This window comes from Branchiostoma lanceolatum, chromosome 8 (assembly GCF_035083965.1).
Source record: "Branchiostoma lanceolatum isolate klBraLanc5 chromosome 8, klBraLanc5.hap2, whole genome shotgun sequence".
Lineage (NCBI taxonomy): Eukaryota > Metazoa > Chordata > Leptocardii > Amphioxiformes > Branchiostomatidae > Branchiostoma > Branchiostoma lanceolatum.
Window position 1 is genome coordinate 14,620,598 of NC_089729.1, and position 19,859 is coordinate 14,640,456.

General features: G+C 37.5%; 3 protein-coding genes across 4 annotated transcripts in view; 1 reads left to right on the top strand and 2 right to left on the bottom strand.

Moving 5' to 3' along the window:
- Nucleotides 1-1,699: 1,699 nt before the first annotated feature.
- On the bottom strand, nucleotides 1,700-5,687 carry LOC136440022 (enoyl-CoA delta isomerase 1, mitochondrial-like). Its single transcript, XM_066435768.1, has 4 exons — nucleotides 5,032-5,687; nucleotides 4,011-4,194; nucleotides 3,028-3,179; nucleotides 1,700-2,628 (listed from the first exon to the last, which is right to left on the bottom strand). Exons 1-4 carry the CDS (start codon nucleotides 5,341-5,343, stop codon nucleotides 2,395-2,397), a joined length of 882 nt encoding a protein of 293 aa, XP_066291865.1. The 5' UTR covers nucleotides 5,344-5,687; the 3' UTR covers nucleotides 1,700-2,394.
- A 123-nt stretch (nucleotides 5,688-5,810) lies between these two features.
- Nucleotides 5,811-12,554, bottom strand: LOC136440021 (palmitoyltransferase ZDHHC4-like). Its single transcript, XM_066435767.1, has 6 exons — nucleotides 12,470-12,554; nucleotides 9,351-9,499; nucleotides 8,641-8,726; nucleotides 7,978-8,288; nucleotides 6,826-7,070; nucleotides 5,811-6,455 (listed from the first exon to the last, which is right to left on the bottom strand). The coding sequence occupies exons 2-6, from the start codon at nucleotides 9,477-9,479 to the stop codon at nucleotides 6,087-6,089; spliced, it is 1,140 nt and encodes a 379-aa protein (XP_066291864.1). The 5' UTR covers nucleotides 9,480-9,499; nucleotides 12,470-12,554; the 3' UTR covers nucleotides 5,811-6,086.
- A 211-nt stretch (nucleotides 12,555-12,765) lies between these two features.
- The window catches only part of LOC136440062 (delphilin-like), a 34,875-nt gene continuing 27,781 nt past the window's right edge, over nucleotides 12,766-19,859 (top strand). For both annotated transcript variants that reach the window (XM_066435838.1, XM_066435840.1), the window contains exon 1: nucleotides 12,766-12,996. The gene's annotated coding sequence lies outside the window, so the exon portion shown is untranslated. The remainder of the gene's footprint in view (nucleotides 12,997-19,859) is intronic.

The following is a 19,859-nucleotide window of genomic DNA, read 5'->3' on the forward strand; positions in this document are numbered from 1 at the left end:
CTGCGGTACCCTACGTACCACACCACGTGGTCGATGGAAACTTGTCTCCCCAAATCATAAGTGCCGAAATCGGCAAGTCTTTCAAATGTAATGTAGAGCAAGAGATCGTGTTAGATTATGAAGGTCACGACCATGTTTTGATGATAAGTACCATCCAGGTGCAGCCATTTGAAGTGCAGAATGACACGTTCGGTGACGCCTACCTGTGTCCAGGTTACGAGCGACCCAAAGCTAACTCCTCGAGCCCCGTGGTTACAGCAGTTGTCGTGGTCAGTGTAGGTCTCATACTTGTGGCATTTCCTGTGGTCTATATCTGTCGGAAGAAAAGGCTGTGTCGGGGGATCGCTAAGCACGTTCAGGCGATGCCAACACGAGGTCCGGCCGGTTTCACAGCGCTTGTAAACTCCTCTGGCGACGCAAGCCCTTTGGTGTCGATGACGGGGGAGGACGATTAAAGTTGGTATTAGGGCCTGGTCATCTTCGTCGTACGACGGTCGTACGATGGTCGTACGATGATCGTACGAAAGTCGTACGATGGTCGTACGATGTCAAATTGTTGAGGGAAGTCTTAGGATAGTTGTACAAGTGTCGTACAAAATTCGGTTGTCTTGTTGCCAAAGAGATACATGCCGGTGGTTGGTTTCATGTCACCACCTGCTAGAAAATCTTACGACATATCAACATCATACTACAACTTACGACACGAATGTGACCAAGCCGTCTATTACGTTCAATGTAGTCCCATACTTGACCGTGGGGCGCCAACTAAATTAAACTTACTCCGTTCCTAAAAGTCTTTTGGAACGGCCAGATCAAATTCAGAATACAAAGAAGCTAACCGAGCGACAAAATAAGATTCTCTATTACATGTATAGTTGTAGAACCAAAACATGGCCAAATTGCATATGAATGTGAGGAATGTAACCATAGTTTAATGGAAAATACATATATACACAACCATATGCATGCTTTCTGTGCTCTATGAAATGCAAGTTGTATTTTTTTTTTTCAATTGAAGATCTGAAAAAGGTCTGTTTGATTTGTACATGTATATTGCATAATAGGAGGAATTGTAAAATAATTGAATTGAACTAGAATGTGAACTTGTTAGATGTATTATTGTAAAAGAGGCACAACTGAAGACGTTGGAATCAGCAATAAGATATAATTGTGGTGAACGAATATTGTTATACAAATATATTCATGTATATATGTTATACATGTATGTTATACATTAGAAAATGAAATGCTGCATTAGAATTAGCAAGATTTAATTTAGCATCAAAGAACACATGTACAGTGCCGCTCTTTGTGATTGAGAAAATATGGTGTGTACTTTGAATCTATCATCAATAAGGTTTGTAGACATGTGTTTAATGTCACGTTCTATATAAACTTTAAAATTGTAAAGCAAAAATGTAAAACAAAATCAAAGGTCAGCTACAAAAGGAAGATGTCACAATTTAGAAATAGAGAAATGACGAATGTTACGCCATCACTTAGAAATTCAAGAGACAACCATACATAATTGTACTTTGCACACAGGATAGTAACTACAACAAATAAAGGTTCCAATCAGCTGGATATATCTGTTTTCGCCTTCTTTATCTTTAGCTATGTTTGCATGTCATGTCCTAGATCTATATGAATCGCTGATTAGTTAACCAATCAATCAATCAATCAATCAATTAATCAACCATTCCTTTGTGGGAATCAATTGAAAGACCCCTTGAAAGTTTATTGCAAGTTCTTGCCAGTATAGTAGGCTAATTGCAAGTGCATGTCACATGAAAGGAAAGACAGACAATGGTGAACTGTATAGCATGTGATCGGTCTAAATACTAACACTAAATACTAACTTATTTGGTTCGACTTCTTTTTCTGAGTCAGTCGTACGTGGAAGACGAACGATCCCACCTTTTCTGTAATGTGTGAGTTTTGTGATGTTAAGAGGGGAGTAGTTTTCTTTTTGTCTGTAAACTTGGAGAAATAAGGATGGAATTTGGTGTCCTCTTTAAGTTGTAAACAGTTTATTTAATATGTTTCTGTCACTATTGAAGTTCAGAAAAACACATGTAAATTTTTCAAATTGTCCAGGTACAGGTCCGGACCTGTACCCAAACCTCTGTACCGGTACCGGTACCTGTACCTGTACCTGATGTTACGTTTAGGTACGCAGCACTACTATCCAGTATTTGATTATACTGCTGCTGGGGTCCCTGACACGGGTAGGCAGCAGTCGGCTATACATTCTTCACTCCACACTATCAAGCCGCTTTGTTCAGCGGGTCCACGCTGGTGAGGCCGGACACCTTAATGCCTCTCCTTATCTTATTTGATGATATACAGATACAGGTACTTCAAATTCTTGTAATGTTTCAACCAATGAATATATTATCTGCTTTTGTTTTTCAAATTTGTCATGAACTCTTTGAGATTGTTTTGGAAAGAATCCGTCTGAACGAATCTGGTGATTTCTTCCACTTCCTTCTCCCTGTTGTGTTGAAAAGTCTGCAGCAGTTTTCTGCGGAGGTTGGACTTGGTTAGGATTCTGGCTGCGTCGGGAACCTGCAGCCACTCACGCAGCTCCGACTCTGCTGCAGACAAAACTTCTGCCTCAGGAACAACCTTGATATTGGAAAGACAAAAACGAAAGTAAGAAAATAGACGAGAAGCATGGAATCACCAAATCCTTTGTTCCTTCCATGCATCCATGCACCCATGCATCCTTCCATCCATCCATCCATCCATCCATCCATCCATCCATCCATCCATCCATCCATCCATCCATCCATCCATCCATCCATCCATCCATCCATCCATCCATCCATCCATCCATCCATTAATCCATCCTTCTTTCCTTGCATTTTCTTTCTTCAATTCTTCAATTGATTCCATTCTTTTTCCCTTCATTCCCTTCCATATTTACACCATATGTTTCTCCATCCATATTTGTTGTATTTTGCAAGCAAATGATTTTCTTAGTGATACTAGCAATTGGTATAGTTTTAGTGTGTTATGTTATACCTTATCCACCAGGCCCAGTTGAAGTGCCTCCTCTGGCCTGTACAGTTTCCCCTGAAGAATAGACAACTCTGCTTGTCTCTGTCCAATGGTGTCTGCAAGTAACTGTTGTATCCATGCTGGGGGGAACAGACCTGCTCTCAGAGCACTTATACCTGGCAGAAAAAAAGGCAAAATGTAACATTACAGCTTTTCAAAAAATCTCATGGTATTACAGTCTGACATCATCATCAGTCGATGTGCTTTAGCTAAGACAGGGTTATACCGACCTTATTATGGGGTGATATACCCTTTCGTTGGCTGATACAAGACAGGGATGCACCAGTTCTCAGTCCGGGTGAATGATGTAAATCACTGCATGGCTGATACGAGACGGAGGCTCGCCAGGCCTCCATCCGGGTTACTTGTAGTGAATCACCAATTCCAGTGATTTGGACCATAGCACACCGGGGCATGCCCCTACTCTTTTTCGAAAGGTGTGAGGTTTTTTTTAACGTGCACAGGACTACCATTTAACGTCCTATCCAAGGGACAGTCAGACATAATGATTTGAATCATGTGCAAATCTTTGGGTGACCCCTATTTAACTAAAGTACACATTTCCTTGACTGCTTGTGGGGTTTTATTTGTATTTGATACTACGTAGTAGTTATTCCAGATACAAAAACTTTATAGCCTATTTACTAAGATCCTTTATATTATAATTTGTAAATTTATTTATTCATTTATAAATCTTAAGGGTAGTCCCTTCAGTTAACTGAGTAACTGATTTCCAAGAGACTCTGCTTAAAAAGTAATCATTATTATGTATCGTAAAGATTTTTAAAACATTGCTTAACTGAAGGAAGCCGTACCCCCTCCCCACTCAACAAAAACTTACAGTACTACGTATTCATCAAAAAGGCTGGCACTTTCTTTTAGAAATACTTTTTTTCTTTCTTCATTTTTGTGATTTCTTAGAATGATTGATGAAACTTGTCACTCACCAATGGTGTACTTGCCAGCAGCCATGATCCTGTAGTCACAGACCAATGAGAGCAGACATCCCCCTGCAGGGGCGTGGCCGGTGATGGTTGCTATGGTGACCAGGTGTGTCTGGTACAGGTTGATGATGAAGGTTTGTAGGGCTCTCCAGAAGGCAGTGACGTGCTCTGGACTATGGCTCTCACTCTGTAGAAGTTTGACATCAAATTTAACATTTTTCTTAAAATCATTTTGCACTGAAGGGAAACTGGCAAAGCTTAAGTGATGTAGCCTCCATAGCACTCAGGCTCTCTGGGCCTTTTTTTCTGGCTCATGATGCACCTTTTGTTAATGGCTTATTTTTGTACTGGGTCATTTGTACAGCCGGTCCATAGAAGTCATCAGCAGAAAGTGTATCATGAGCCAAAAGAAATGCCCAGAGAGCCCGTAAAATACTGTTAGTCTTGACATTGACATTTTTATTGTAACGTTAGTTCAAAGTTTTCAGGGTCACTTCACTGGAAACTCAAAAACATGCATATGGGGGCATTTATTCTATAACCCCAATGTGCTGCTAGTATAATTGTTTAAATGGAAAAGTGAAAGGTACAATTTCATTTTGTCGCAATTTGAAACTGAATTGAAATCAATGTTACATTATTCTAAGGATTTGACAACATGGACGTCTAATGTCAATTTTTGCTTACATTACATTAGTGTTGCACCTGATAGCACTATACAAAGGATTGTTCACTAAAAAGTAAGAACAATTGCCATTACCTATATACTAGTAATACAAGTAAAATTACTTGTACATATATAAAATAAAGTGATACTATGAAGATAGCTGTTATTATGGAACCTGTCATTCAACCGGAGTTCCTACCTGGCAGACTCTGCTCTGCTCTGCTCTGCTCTACTCTACTCTACTTGTCTTCTTTTATGTCTCAACAGCAATTCCTCACTGATACACTTTTCTACGGTACGATTACGCATGCAAATTTAATAGCACCGTTACAAGTAGTGGGGAGGGGGGCTACATACCAGAGTCAGTTCGCCCATGTCGATACCAGCACTGAAGATCCCCGGTAGGGAAGACGTTAGGATCATCCCACGACACGAGTGATCATCTTCCAGTTTCTCCAGAAGGATGGTAAACTCTGTCAGGAATTCTAAATTCAGTCCGTTCGCTGGCGGTCGCTGCATGCGTACGATGGCAAAGTCGCCGTCAGAGTTTTTCGTCGTCTGCAAGAAACTATTCGTACGACGGCTACACAACGATCGTTTCCCCGTATTTAAGAGGGAGGGAAAAACAAACAAACGCTTAGAAAACGTCGCAGACTGTCTTAGGAACATCGTGATTGATTTTTGTTTCGTTTGAGAGATGTTGAAGACGTTATAGTTTAGTTTTGTAGAGATTTTCGAGATCACCGAAAAAACAACATCAGGGCGCCGCCATGTTTTTGCTCGTTCCCAGGTTGCAGCGTCATAATCTCGTTCGCAGGGATAGGGAACATAAAAATGCACCTGTTCATATTTAATAGATCGTATGATTATGGTTGATGAAAAGGATTATACAAATTTCTCGATGCTCATGACGTAATATGATAAATTCAGAAATATACCCTCACATTGCGATACATTCAACATGGGTTGAATTTTATTATGCTGCTTTTCAGATCATATTTATTGCTTTCTTTGTGATCTTGAATTACCAAAAATCTAAACAGCTGATTGCGCTTCAAAGAAAAAAGGCATACCTTGTAAAAATCTAGTAGAAGATGGAAAGGCATGAAATGATTCTTTTACAAATGACAAATGAGTCAATGGTACTTGAATGAACATGTTCATAAAAAAATTCTTTAGTGCTATGAAGTTTGAATCTTTGATATCTTTGATACAGGATACAAAAAATTGGCTTCATTTTCATAAGCACAAAAATCTATACATTGCCATAATCACACAGTGAACACTCACTTTCCAGTTTATTGTAACACGAAAATACAAACTCTAATGCTGCAAACATGTCAATGCTTTAGAATTCCCTCAAACAACAGTAAGTATAAAATATAACGTTATATTGAATGAATACATCATCATCATCTTTTGCTTACAAGTGGCCAGAGGACTTCAAAAACATTGTGAAAGTATCCTCTATGGTATGGATTCCATCTACCACGTTTACATTTTACAGCAAATTTCATCTTTCTCTTGCTATCTTCTTCTACTTGTTGTTTTTTTTGTTTTGTCTTATCTTGTTTCCCTCTTCCTTTTATGTAAGTGTTTTTGTCTTGTTGTTTTTGTTTTTGTTGTTGTTGTTGTGAAGCAGGTCTCTTGTAGAGTTCGTTGGTGGTTACGTTGTTGACTGTGAGGTAGAGATGGTAAAGGGTGAAGCCCACGAGTAGTATAGTGAGGAGACTAAGTGAAATCAGGAGGAAGATCATCCTTGGATGCTGCATGAACAGGTACTGTATAAGGAGAAACACAAAAAAATATCTATCTTTAAAATGTCTTTGTTGAGTTTTCAAGTAAAACAATTAAAGCAAATACAATCTACAAAACTGGTTGAATTAAAAAGATAGAAAGATATTTATTCAGCAATCTAAAAGTCACAGTTGAAGATAAAAACAAAACAAAACAATAATTTGTCATAAATTAGATAGATAAACTGGCTTTTAGGTCAAAACATTTTGAATCAATAACAATTCACGACATTGTACAGTAGTTATAAACTGGCAGGAATATATTAGAAGAAAAAAAGTTTTTTTCTGTAGAATATTTCATAGAGTGAGAAAAATGGAAGTGTCATTCAACAATTGCTTTCTGAAATCACCTCACCTGACACAAAGTGCGGAGGTCCATGGGCTGAGGTCTGCCATAGCGGTCTACATAATGGGCAGACCACAGCTTGTTGGCTTCCACTATCTGCAGCGCCACCTGGCAGGTTGCAAAGGAAATGTAGCCACACAAGCAGCACAGACTGACCAGGAAGCCCAGGAACAGGCGATGGTTCAGCCCACCAATACAGCAGTTCACCCATAGGCAATGGTGGTCAAACCGGTACACACAGTGGTTGCAAAATGCTGTAGGAAAAACAAAGAGGAAAAAATGCAAAGAGCTCAAGTGAAAAACAACTATGAAAGGTTGTAGGTAGGATCCTACACACAACAATGTTGGAAAAGTGAAGTTATTGTCAAACTTCTTGCATCTTTAAAGGCATCCAGAGCATTTTATGAGTCTTGAAACTTGAATAAAAAACTCGGATTTCTAGTCATTCCTACACATAGTAAGTTTTAATAACACTATACCATTACATATCTACATTAAAGGAGCAAAGATATGATGTTGTTGTGTGGTGAGAACTGATAAAAAAATCCAAGCCCTAATAGACTGATCCTGACTGTCCATCACAATTAGTGGTTCGACCAATGGGAAAGTGACTGCATGTCCGTCAAATATTTTCATTTTTATGTTTTATTTGCATTTCTACGTTTTGACGGAGGTGGGCGGGGCTATGGTATCTGTCTATTTACACTAGGCGCGTGAAACTAAAAGATCACCATGTAGCTTATTTTTTGTGCCGCTTTTGAGCACTTTTGATACGAAATCCGCACGCAAATGTGGTCAACAGTGGCATTAAATGTCAATTTCATAAAGATTACAACAACTAGAATATTTTTAGTCTTTAAGCCTCATAAAATGCTCTGGGTGCCTTTAATCCTAGAAATAAGCAGATACATACTTCTTATCAAAAAGTGACAACAGCTTTGTTTGTTCTACTTTCATGATGATTTTTATCAATAAAGACTTAATGAATACTATTCACAACTTTGCATCTATAGTGTGCATTGCTCATGTTTTAAGGATTATCTCACATATTCAACTAGAAATGCAACAATCTGTAGCTTTAAAAACATATATGATCTTCGAATATGATTATTTTCCAAACAATCATTGAAAAGGTATATAAAGTATTACTTCAAAACTTACCACAATGTTTGGATCTTGCTGGCTTCTCGAACTGACACGTTCGACATTGTTCATCTTGTCTGTACAGCCGTCCATCAAACTCGTACAACTTGAAATGTTTGTCCACATTTCCTTTCGTGATCACCCCTGGATCTCCCATACTTAGAGTACAGAACAGCACAGCGTTAACACACAGGATGTAGAGTGGTAGTTTCTGGTAGAGGGGGAGGGCAGGGGCTTCGTATAGGGCAGCATAGTGTAACACATCAAGCTGGAAAGTGGAGAAGCCTGCCATAACCAGAATGGCATACAGGCATTGGAACAGCGGGTTCCTAAAAAGAAAAGGAGAAATAAGTTAAAAGTAAGTACTACATCATTTAGAACGTATTCTCATGTTCTCATAGGCAATGTGAATCATATTAAAGATATTTGGCTTTGTGTTGATTATACAACCAATTATCTCCTCAATCAGCAAATCAATAACTTGTTTATTGATAAGATGTTATTGTCTTCGAATTCAGTAAAAAAAAAAGGAGGTCTGAAAATGTTTCTTGAATCACTAGGATTCGTACCAACTTAAAAACTTAAACTTTAAAGTAAATCATGTGTGCGTAGAGCGTTTAAGGCTGGCAGGGCAATTTCCAAGTTAAATAAAGACCCATTCATTCATATAGAAAACTGTACCTTGTATAAGCTGCATATTGCCACAGTTTCTCAACCTGTCTTCTCAATAGAGAGGGTAGGCAGTGGTGAAAACACCAGTAGCTTCCCTAAGAAACACAACAACAGCAAAAATATTAAAACAATTGAAATATTAATATTTAGTCCCTTAATCAGACTTTTCAACCCTTGTTTCTCAATGTAATGTTGGATTTCATTAATTTGGACGGATACTTATGCATTATTATGTACGACAAGAGTAGTGGTGCGGATCGGTCCGGCCGGACCGGTTCCGGACTTGTAAAACGTTTAGGTTCAAGTCCAAAAAAACCTAAACGTCTGGAAACAAGTCCGGACTTGAAAAAAAAATTCTCTCACTCATACACTCCTTTTTGTTTTAAACCATCTTAAACCTTCCTTAAATTGTGAAATTTGCACTAGAAAAATATTAAAACATTGCTGTTTATGTGTTTATAACTGAACTTTTGTGTTAATTACTGACTGTATATAATTCCGTATATATAGTTTTCAAATTACGTGTAAAATATCTGCCAATATGCAATTTTACATGTAACACGAAAAAATATTCCAAAATTATTGCTCAGGTCCGGACTTTCAAGTCCGGACCTGAACTTAAACTCGGGTTTAGATCCACACCACTAGACAAGAGCATTCAGTTTTCGTAACATTCTTGATAGCTTTCAAGAGCATTTGATTGTGAGGAAATGCCTTACCCTAATGATTGTCTTCCTCAGCTTGCCGACATACCCCCTCCTGTGAAATGAATTGTCCCCGAACCAGAGCACATATGTGATGACGATGAACGCACTCAGGTACAGGGTTGACAGGAGCAGGAAGTCCATTGTGCCTGCGGTCTCCAAATCTGAGTTCAATACACACAATTCTGTATCTGTATCTATATAGCCGGTACAACCGCCATTTGGTGTAACACACCAGCTTACAATTGCATGTAAGTCTGTATGAGGAAGAAAAATGACTGTCTCTGTAGCTCAACTGATAGCATCCTCACAGTTGTGCTGCTCGTTCCAATTAGTTGAAATCTAGGAGACCCTGAGCTTCGAATCTGAGGAAGAGCATCCTCGTTGGAGCTGATTTGATGTCTCTCTGAAGGGAAGAATGGGGGACGGTCACTTTATAACCTGGTAATACAACAGCCTTATTACTCAGATGGGTACCTATATACACTCAGTAGTAACTTGGTTAATTTAATTACATTGTTGGTTTGGTTATTTTCCATATCACGTAAACTGCCTTTAGGTGTAACACATCGGTTTTCTATATGTATGTGTATGTGTATGTGTATGTGTAATGTGTATGTGTATGTGTAAATGTACTGTTAGCTGCATAAGAACCTCTGGCTTTATGTCCCATCAAAGAGAACGTCCCTAACCAAGGCTAGGTACTCATTTTCACCTGCAGTGGGTCAATTGAGGAAATAGGTGTAAAGTGCCTTTCCCAAGGGCACAACATTCCCAGGGTCTGCTAGGGATTCAAACTAGAACCTTTCATTATACGTCAGCGACTTTTAACCCTAAAGATCACATTTGTTTAAGTATGTGTAATGATACTCTCACCTCTCAAATAAACGTACCGGTACGTTTAATTTTTTTCGCCTATAGTTCCACCCGGTACGTTCTTATTCTAGACGGTACGTTTATTATTTTTTGAAAAATTGAGGCTTTGCAAACCAGGAATCTCTCTAAAATCGTAAGTTAAGGTTTATCTGCACATATTTCCCCGGTATTTTTGCTCGTAATTCGCTATTTTTCGGCCTACCGGCGTTGATTTTCTCGCCGCTTTGACGGCCTTGTGAAAAGTATCCTGGCGGCACTCGTAACATATCGGTCGATATCGCTATGAGTCTATGACGCTACAAAGTAAACCGGAAAAAAAGACGCGACATTGACATTTTAAAATACAATTTTCATACAAATAACTTTGATAGTCTCTGTTTATATCGTAAACCAAAGCACGCTGATCAAAAACGTGTGGAGTAGGGTGCACGCCTGCAGGGTAATAATAATTTCCTGACCACTATATCCGTAGTATCGGCAGCGCGGCGGAAGAATTATTTGTTCGCAGAAGACATGTAACACGTTAAAACAACAATCATAACTTAACTTCCCTTGTAATATGTGTTTTGAGGCCACAAAATCTCTAAAACGGCAGAAATATGTCCGATATGATTCGGTAAACAACAGCGCGAAATCGCGAAACATGGCCGCCACTCTCAGGCATGGCGACAGTAAAACTAGCAGCATATTGCGTAGTGCGGATACCGATCTTTAAAATGATACCGTAAACGCATGGAAATATTATATTTTTTGGGCAACGATAGACACACAAGGCCATATTTATTTTCAGAGGGTTCATTTTTTTAAATAATCGTAAGATTTTCCCAATTTAGGCGGTTCATCGTGGGTATCTAGTGTCAACACGTAATGGGTAACTTCTTAGTATGTGCGGTCTGTGACGTTGAGCTACTTTTACAGTCGATCTCTGTTCAATATTGTGGGATTTACCGCGGGAACTCGAAATCCGAGCGTCTCACTTTGTTTTCGACGCTATGGAGCAAAAGTTTATAGCCATATTTCTTTTGTGGAAGGACTGTGTTCATATTTGTGTTTTTTTGTGGTTGATGTCTTTAGAAAATATGATCAGGTACATTTAACTTAAGTACTCTGATGATTTTTGTTATATGTCACTGATTGTCAGTCATAATAAAATGATATAACAATTTTCTTTGATCACTTGCTTCAAGTTCCAAGTAGAAAAAGCATGTATCATGTACATTTTCACTTGTTGAATTTGAAAGCACCGTGGCCCCCGGTTAGGGGTCATAGCGGGGAACCTATGCCCAATTTTTCAATATTACTATTATATTTTACGAAGAGGCGAGGAAGATCATCATGATTTGAACAAGCTATGGACAGTTATTCTGTTCAATATCTATATACTTAATAGGTATGGCATAATTGACTAAATATAAGTTACCTACCTGCTTATTATCTTATTTCCCTCTGACAGTGACAGTTGTACATGTATGGACACAGTTTACCTAGCCTCGACTGTCGATTTTTGAAATTTTCCGGGGGGTACTTTTATTCCAGGGGGTATTTATATTACATTTTGAAGATTTGTCCGGGGGGTACTTCTATTCCAGGGGGTACTTCTATTTGAGAGGTTAGAGTACTGGATGATAATAACTTACATAGCATACTCACTGTAGAGTAGAGTATACTTAACTTAGTTGGTTGGTTACATGTTACCCAACACCTACAAAGAGGCCATGTTTTCAAACCAAACAAACCATGGGTAATAACCAACAACAATGAAAATGTCTAAAAATATGCTATAGTACTGTACATTTCTTCGCAAACAAATTTTGTTCCTAAACTCATGATTGAGTTATGAATATCAACTACATGTACTAAAATTTTCCAGTATATGTAATTCTCATACTGCTCAGATTATTAGGCCCTGAGTAGGTACGGAAATAAGGAGTTTAAAACTTCCTTGATCAGAATGGATGGGTTAGTCGACATACCTTTACTAACAGGCTACATTTCTACAATTTTAAGGCCTATACCGAGATAGATCACACTATTTCTTTTGAATCATACATGTAACGTTACGTTACTTCCATTTCCAAAATTTTACTTGTGACATCTTTTGAATTTTGAGTCGTTGCATTATTACGCATATGCATCTATATCCATGATACAGGACACTGCAGGTACAAAACACACAGGAGACCATACTAAAACAACCAGAGCGTAAATAATTCGGCCCCAAGAGACAAAAAGCCTTCCAAACACTTGTTGTCACCCACCTGTTCATTCACCTGTTCATCTGAAAACTTTCACTTCCGGGTTTCTGACCTTTCACCTCACAGCTGTGCATCACATGTGCGGAGTATTCCAAACCACTTGAGGGTGACACCTTATTATTTTGTCAACTTTCATATCAAATCAAAGTTATCAATAAATGCTCTATAACAGTCAATGTAGTATTAATAACATTGCTAGTGTTATATATCAATATCTACGTTTTTAATATTGCTCTCAAATAAAGTTGATAATTCTTCCCTATAGAAAATAGAATCGTCCAGGTGTGCATGTGAATCTAACGGGACAGGAGACAAGCTCCAGGTATCAGCTCCAGTTAAGGGTGGCGAACTGTTCAACCCGGGTACTTAAGGGTACGATCTAACGGTACCGGGGCCGTGACAGAACCGCCAGCGGGGCCAGATGGCCCACTGAACCGCCAGACTGTCCACTTGGAGCCGGTAGGAGGGTCGAAGTTTCCGTGGCGCGAACTTTTTGCAGCAACAGCTGTTTGGGTGCGGTTTTAGACAAGGTAAGTTTTAGACGGCAGATCCTACTTTATGATACACACAACATGGCTTGAAAAGAAGTTTCAAAGTTCTAATATTTTGATGCTTTTGATCTTTATAGATGATTTTTTGCTTTTGAGATCTTTGTTGAAGTTTAGGAATTATGGATTATTTGATGATAAATGTTACTTGCTATATGTTTCGCAGTGTTACTATTAAAGTATGGCCTTTTAAGGGTACAGAGGTTTTGCTTGCCTTGTCAACTTTTACCAAAGTTCAACCCGACTTTGCATGGCTGCGTCATGTCACACAGGGACTGGTATGTGTGAATCGTTTTTAAATTGCAAGTAGTACGTACATGTATAGCGTTAACATCCACTACCATAATACCGCCACGTTTACTGCAATTTCTAAAGTGACGCTAAGTTAGCAAATGAGCAACTCGTCATTTTTTCCCGGTTACAAATCGATGTTATAGCTTACCTTTGCCACTTGTGCTGTGTATGTTTCATGAATATTCAGCATTTTGGGCAATGAAGTTTTTAACGTTACAAGCAAACACATATCTGTAATTTTAACAACACGAAAAGGTTTGAAGTAAATGTTTTACCTTATATTATATAAGTTATAAAAAAATTGTTGCAACGATTCCAAAACAAAAATAGGAAATTTTAGAATTCAAACAATGATTTTATGGAGGATGGAACAAAAGAGGAAGACTTAAAAGAAGGTGTAATATATAAAAGATCAGAATTGATATGCAGATGGTTAGAAACTTTAATCATTTCTTCTTTTAACTTTATTTATCTTTTCATTTTCTGTTACCTTTATATTTCATGCTTGATGATAAGCATGAAATAATAATTTTCAGACATACCCAACTCTATCTTACTGATCCTATAACTTAAAGTATAAGTGCTGTCATCTATCATTGCAAAGAATATCACTATTTGTCCATCATGAATAATTAAAGTAATGGAGTAGAAAGGTAATTAGTTCAAACAAAGAATATTGATTTTCTTTATGATGACAGTTCTCATTTGGTTTAGATAGTGCATTAATCATGAGGTATGATATTTGGTATGATGAACATTACATTTTGGACTTTTCCTTGAAAGAATTTGTATCATCTGGACTTTATAATGAATGGTGGATCAATATGAACTATATATACTTAATATGTTTTGGGGTGATATTGATAATTATACTAAGTCTAACATAGTATGATATGACAATGGCAGACAGTACCCTCCATTAACATTAATCCACTGGGTTACATAAATCTGCCACTTTGAAAAACAGTGGGTTTGAGAGATCTGTATTGCAGCACCCCCCAGGTATGTATGATTGTGTAGTTTAGACAGACAGGATTGCATTATACTGAGGGATGTTGGGTTTGAAATCTGTTTGGACGTATCTTTTCAGGGAGGTGGATATATACACCCTGGTAGAATTATGTTAGTGCATGTTAACCATAGACTTCAGTCTGGATTGTCTACATGTGCATATGCATGTCTGTTTGCATGTACACTCTGTACCTTTTGACCCCAAAACTTTGGACTATTGTGCAATTTTTTGACACTTCAATGACTTTGTAACAACTTGCTGTCTGGCCACATCTACTAGTGTCTACTTCCTGTTTTATTCCAGCCTTTAAACTTTGATTCTGTATTTTTGCTCTGTCATATAAAACAAATCACTTTACATAAAGTCTTACTTAGATTTGAATCATATTAAAAGGTTTGTTTAATTTTAAGTCTTTTTTATCTGTAACGTTATTGACTTAGCAAGGTAAGTATGAAATGAAAACAGATAAAAATGCTTTACAGAAAATTACTCTCTGTTTCTCCAAATTGTAAAAAATTCTGTAGTATTAGACATATTAGCTTTGACCTTCTCAATCAAATCTGTAAGAAGATCTAGATTTACCTTATAAAAGTTTTGTACGTAAAGATGGTGTCAAACTAAGTGGCTAGGTTCTAGCTAGTGGACAGAGGTCCAGGGTTCGATCCCTAGCATTCCTGGCTAGATGTTTCGTCTTCGGTAAGGTATGTACATTTAATTGACACAACTTTCTTCACTCCACCCAGGTGTAAAAATGGGTATCTGACTTTAAAAGTCGGTGGAAGGAGAGGGATGGGCTTCATTTTTCAATAACGTGCCCTAGACACGTATCTTGCCTAAACAACCCACTGCCCCTATGGCTAATTTAATATTTTTGTTACCAAAAGATACATTCCCCTTCTTCCTTGCATGAACGCGTACCACACAAACACGTGTTTACGCGCCGTGTGCCTTGGAGTGGTAAGAGACATGTGATACGGCCATGTTGGGACATGCTCTGAAACATCAGCAAAGAGAAACATGGGTTTGTTTGGTTTGAAAACACGGCCTCTTTGTAGGTGGGTAACATGTGACAAGCTTTTTAAGACCCCCACAAAGTGAGATACGGTTAAATGCCTGTATTGCTTATCTTAGGAACTTTTAAATTGTGCTATATATGTTCACTGTTACAAAAAGTTATACAACTATGAGAAGCACATGACTGTATGCTTGGGCATTGGTGTTCAAAACAATAATGCATCGACAATTACTTGAGAAAATTATAAAGTACTTTTAAAGTACTATAGACAACTATTTTTGGCGTATCTTACTACCTGGATGTCTAACTTTCATCAAAGTACTTTTAAAGTACTTTTATCCAAAATACTTTACAGTCAAAACTGCCCAAGAAGACTAATTGGGGGACCAACTATCTATGTGTACAGGTGGTCACTATATACAGGATTCTTAATGCTTGTGTCAGTGGGAAAAATTATAAAAGGTCCACCGAAATATGGTCACATTGGCCAGATGGTCGTAATGTAGAGGTGGTCACTTGTACACATTTGACTGTTCATTTTGATATGTGCGTATTTTCATTAGCCCATCTCTAGTATGACATTTCATTGTAAAAGTAATTTTCTTTCAATATACCACTTTGACTTCCTTTTTGTTATTGTTACTGCAAAATCTATAAACCCTATTTATATATCAATATCTGCGCAACAGCTGATTAAAATTGAGTTAAAGTTAAACATGGATAGAAAAGGGCTGATGACAACTAGTCCTACTTTTCTGTGTAGGTCTTTTGGTGAACTGAACAAATACATGTTGTTTTTCTCGTACCATCCTCTTCATTAGTACCCGATCAACATTTACTGTTTAAAGTCTCCAGGCAACCGCTGCGGACCACTTCCTCCTGAACAAACAACAAACACACCACGGAACTGGACAACACAACAACAAGAGTTGCCTCTTTGCTCAATACAGACCTATGTTAGTGAACTGTAGGATGTCAATTTAATTTGTATACGGATAATACTTCAAATGTGATGCAAACATGTAGAAAGTTTGTGAATTATCTATTTTCCCGATCTCAAAATCAGATATCTAAAAAAAAGGATTGCTGAACAAAAAGACACTTAACAAGGCCTTAGTAAACAAAACAGTTTTGAATTGGGTTTAGCCACATGACTTATCCTGTAGTTAAGTACCCTTCTCTCTCTCTTTTATACCTTAAGAGTGCTGAAGTGGTGTGTGTTGTCACCCTTTTCAGCTCAACTACACAGTAGCCCCGGCTATGTATGCAGAGGCATAACGGAAGTTATTCCCAAAGATAGCTCCCTGTCATGCCTATATGACCATCTTATTGGCCGAATATTATTGCGTTCAGAACAGCTGGGTGCTAAGTGCCACTCCTGTTAATCGTTGTGAGTGCGGATCGCGTGACATATTTTCCACAATCCGACAGGTGGCTTTCCGAATCGCTCGCTTTCCTTCCCAATGTCCTGTAATGTGATAGTCGTGACCTAACTGCTTGAACTGACCAAGTTAAACACTTCTTTTCTGACCTAAGGATTACTTCTAAAGCTAATGGGACATATTGGTAAAAATGCGACAGGTGGTTTTAAATTGTTTTCCTTTTTTTCCTGGTGTCCAGAATATGATCATTGTCAACTGACTGCTTGAACTGATTTTAACACTTAATTCTTACCTTCAGTAAGAAATGTTTGCCTGTAAAGACATATTCTGTAAAATGGGACAGGTGGTTTGAAAATTGCTTTCTTTCCTTGTGTCCAGAATGTGACCCTTATGACCAGACTGCTTAAACTGATAAAGTTTAACTGTCATTTTCTGACCTAAGGTTTGAAAGTCTTACCTATATATCAGACCGGACATATTTTTGAAAATCGGACAGGTGGTTTTAAGATTGTTTTTTATCTTTCCTGGTGTCCAGAATATGATCATTATGACCAGACTGTTTAAGTTAAACTGATTTTAACACTTGAGTTTTCAACTACAGTTAGGAAATCTTGCTCTTAATACCAGTGGGACATGTTTCTAAAAATCCAACAGACGGTTTTAAGATTATTTTCTTACTTTCCTGGTGTATAGAATGTGATCATTATAACCAGACTGCTTCAACTGACCAATTAGATACTTATTTTTTTACCTACTGTTGAAAAGGCTAATGCTTCAAAAGGACATATTTTTTTAAAATCTGACAGGTGGTTTTGAAATTGCTGTCTTAATTTCCAGGTATCGAGAATGTGATCATTATGAACTAACTGCTTAAACTTGTAACTATTTTTTGACCTACAGTTAGAAAATCTTGCTTCTAACTCACTTTCCAGTAATACTGAGAATCTGAAATCTTGAGACATATTTTTACAATCCAGCAGGTGGTTTCAGAACTGCTTGCTTCCTTTTCTGGGTCCCTGTAATATAATCATTATGACCTGTCGTCTTGAACTGATCAAGTTGAACAGCACTTATTTCTGACCTATATCAAACAGCTGGCTACTAGATCATTTTCCAGTATTATAATAATTGTGTGATGTATTTAGACAATCCAACAGGTGGTTTCAGATCAGCTTGTTTCCTTTTCTGGGTCCCTGTTATACAATTATTATGACTTATCGTCTTGAACTGATCAAGTTGAACAGCATTTATTTCTGACCTATATCCGAACAACTGGCTACTAATTCTACTTCTAGTATTATACTGAGGAATTATTAGAAATATTTTTACAACCCGACAGGTGGTTTTTGAATTGCCTGCTCTCCTTCCCAGTTTCATGTTATCATATCGGGATGACATGACGTTTTGAATAATAAAAGTTTTAAAAAAGGACAATTTCTAAAATGACCAATATCATACTAGACAGCATATAGGATCATATAATTTATAGTCAGTCCTGTATATTCTTGAATAAGATTTATATCCAAAATTAAAAAAAAGAGATGGGATACTAAGAAGTAAACAAGGCACTTGAAGGAATCATCCTCAATGCAAGTTTGAACTTTTGCATGTTGTTTAAAAGGTACTTAAACATATTCAGGCCAAGTAGTAGTCCAAAAATAATTGTTTCTCAGACAAAATAACAATCCAAGATAATATATTTGTAAGATCTAAAAATAGAAGAACAGCTCTTGAGCCTTAAATGTATCCTTAGATGCCTTCTTAAAGTTTTCGTGACACTCAAGTGAGCCAAGTCTTTGAGTGCCCATTCTAAATTCAGTCCTTTTTTATCTTCCTTCTCTTTGTCTTTTGAATACCTTTTGTGTTATTCAGCTAGGTTCATTTTGACCCTGAGTCTTTACTGTTCCTAAGGGCTTAGTAGGGAACTGGGAAGAATGTATTTCTCCATGCATGATTTTCCGCAGCGTATCGCGTTTCCCACCCTTGGGGCCGGGTAGAATACAAAACACAAGTGTAGCAATGCACCTGTTAGCTGGGTCTAGATCTAGAGCTCTCTCTGCAATAACCAATATGTTCTGTTTAAAAGGTAGGTTTGATATCTATAGGCAAATTCTGATATGATTTTAGACGAGTAGATCATATATAGCTTATAGATGTTTTTGGTTGGAGTTGTGGCTGATAGTTTGAATTCTTGTGAGAAATCTTTGTTGTTTTGCCGTTGAAAGATTCCATCTGGTGAAACAACACTTGCGAGAATAACAAAATTGTGGTTTAGCTTTGTTATAAAATTGAACTCTTACGTTTAGCATATAGACATTAAGTATTTGCATTGGTTTTGAAATATTGTTGAGTTCAAAACCTGAAAGATGTTACATTTGAAAACAATGCATTTACCGGTAAATATGTTGTTGGGAATGAGGTGTTTTAAGTGTACAAATGTAGTACTAGTGTAGGTGGGGACAGTCCTATGTTTTGACACCCCTATATGTTCCCACCCCATTCTGACATCCCTGTGTTAGGGTCATGGTTAGGGGGTTTCGGAACATAGGGGGTGTTGGAACATAGGGGTATAACGTTACCTATATATATAGGTTTTGGATATATGTACTAGTATGTCACTAAATTCAATATGGCCACTGTTTTTCTTGTTTCATAATATTGAGTCAATCCATATTGGCTAGGCTGTTCTGTTCTAAAAAAACACTCTGGGCATGAAAACTTAAAACATCAATATATAGTTTTATTAATTGTCAAATTCAAAGATGCATAGCCAAAACAATCTTTTAAATCAATATTTTCAGAAATAGTTCTAGTTTAGTAAGATATTTTTTGGTGTGTCCTAGTTTGACAAAGATATATATACATATATCAATTCCCTTGACAGTTTTCAATGAATGATCATTATGTTAACATTATGTGTCACTAGAAGAGGTCCCACAAGTATATAATTGATGATTCACACAATGGGTGTGAAAAAAAGGACTTTACCCCCAACTCAACAAACAAACCGTAAACCTTTAACTACGCAGCACACGTAGCATCGCATTCCACAAATATTTGATAATCACGATTGCATCGTCAAACAGTCTTCAGTTTCCTTGTGGTAAAATTTAAAAACTTACAAATTTCAGAATTTGAAACA

Excerpts from the sequence above, each read along its gene's own strand:
- LOC136440022 (XM_066435768.1), bottom strand. The coding sequence starts at position 5,343 with ATGTTCCTAAGACAGTCTGCGACGTTTTCTAAGCGTTTGTTTGTTTTT. Across the intron at positions 3,180-4,010 it reads TGCTGGCAAGTACACCATTG|GTATAAGTGCTCTGAGAGCA; the intron begins GTGAGTGACAAG and ends TTTTTCTGCCAG. Across the intron at positions 2,629-3,027 it reads AACTGGGCCTGGTGGATAAG|GTTGTTCCTGAGGCAGAAGT; the intron begins GTATAACATAAC and ends TCCAATATCAAG.
- LOC136440021 (XM_066435767.1), bottom strand. The coding sequence starts at position 9,479 with ATGGACTTCCTGCTCCTGTCAACCCTGTACCTGAGTGCGTTCATCGTC. Across the intron at positions 8,727-9,350 it reads TGAGGAAGACAATCATTAGG|GGAAGCTACTGGTGTTTTCA; the intron begins GTAAGGCATTTC and ends TGTGTTTCTTAG. Across the intron at positions 7,071-7,977 it reads AGCAAGATCCAAACATTGTG|CATTTTGCAACCACTGTGTG; the intron begins GTAAGTTTTGAA and ends TTTTTCCTACAG.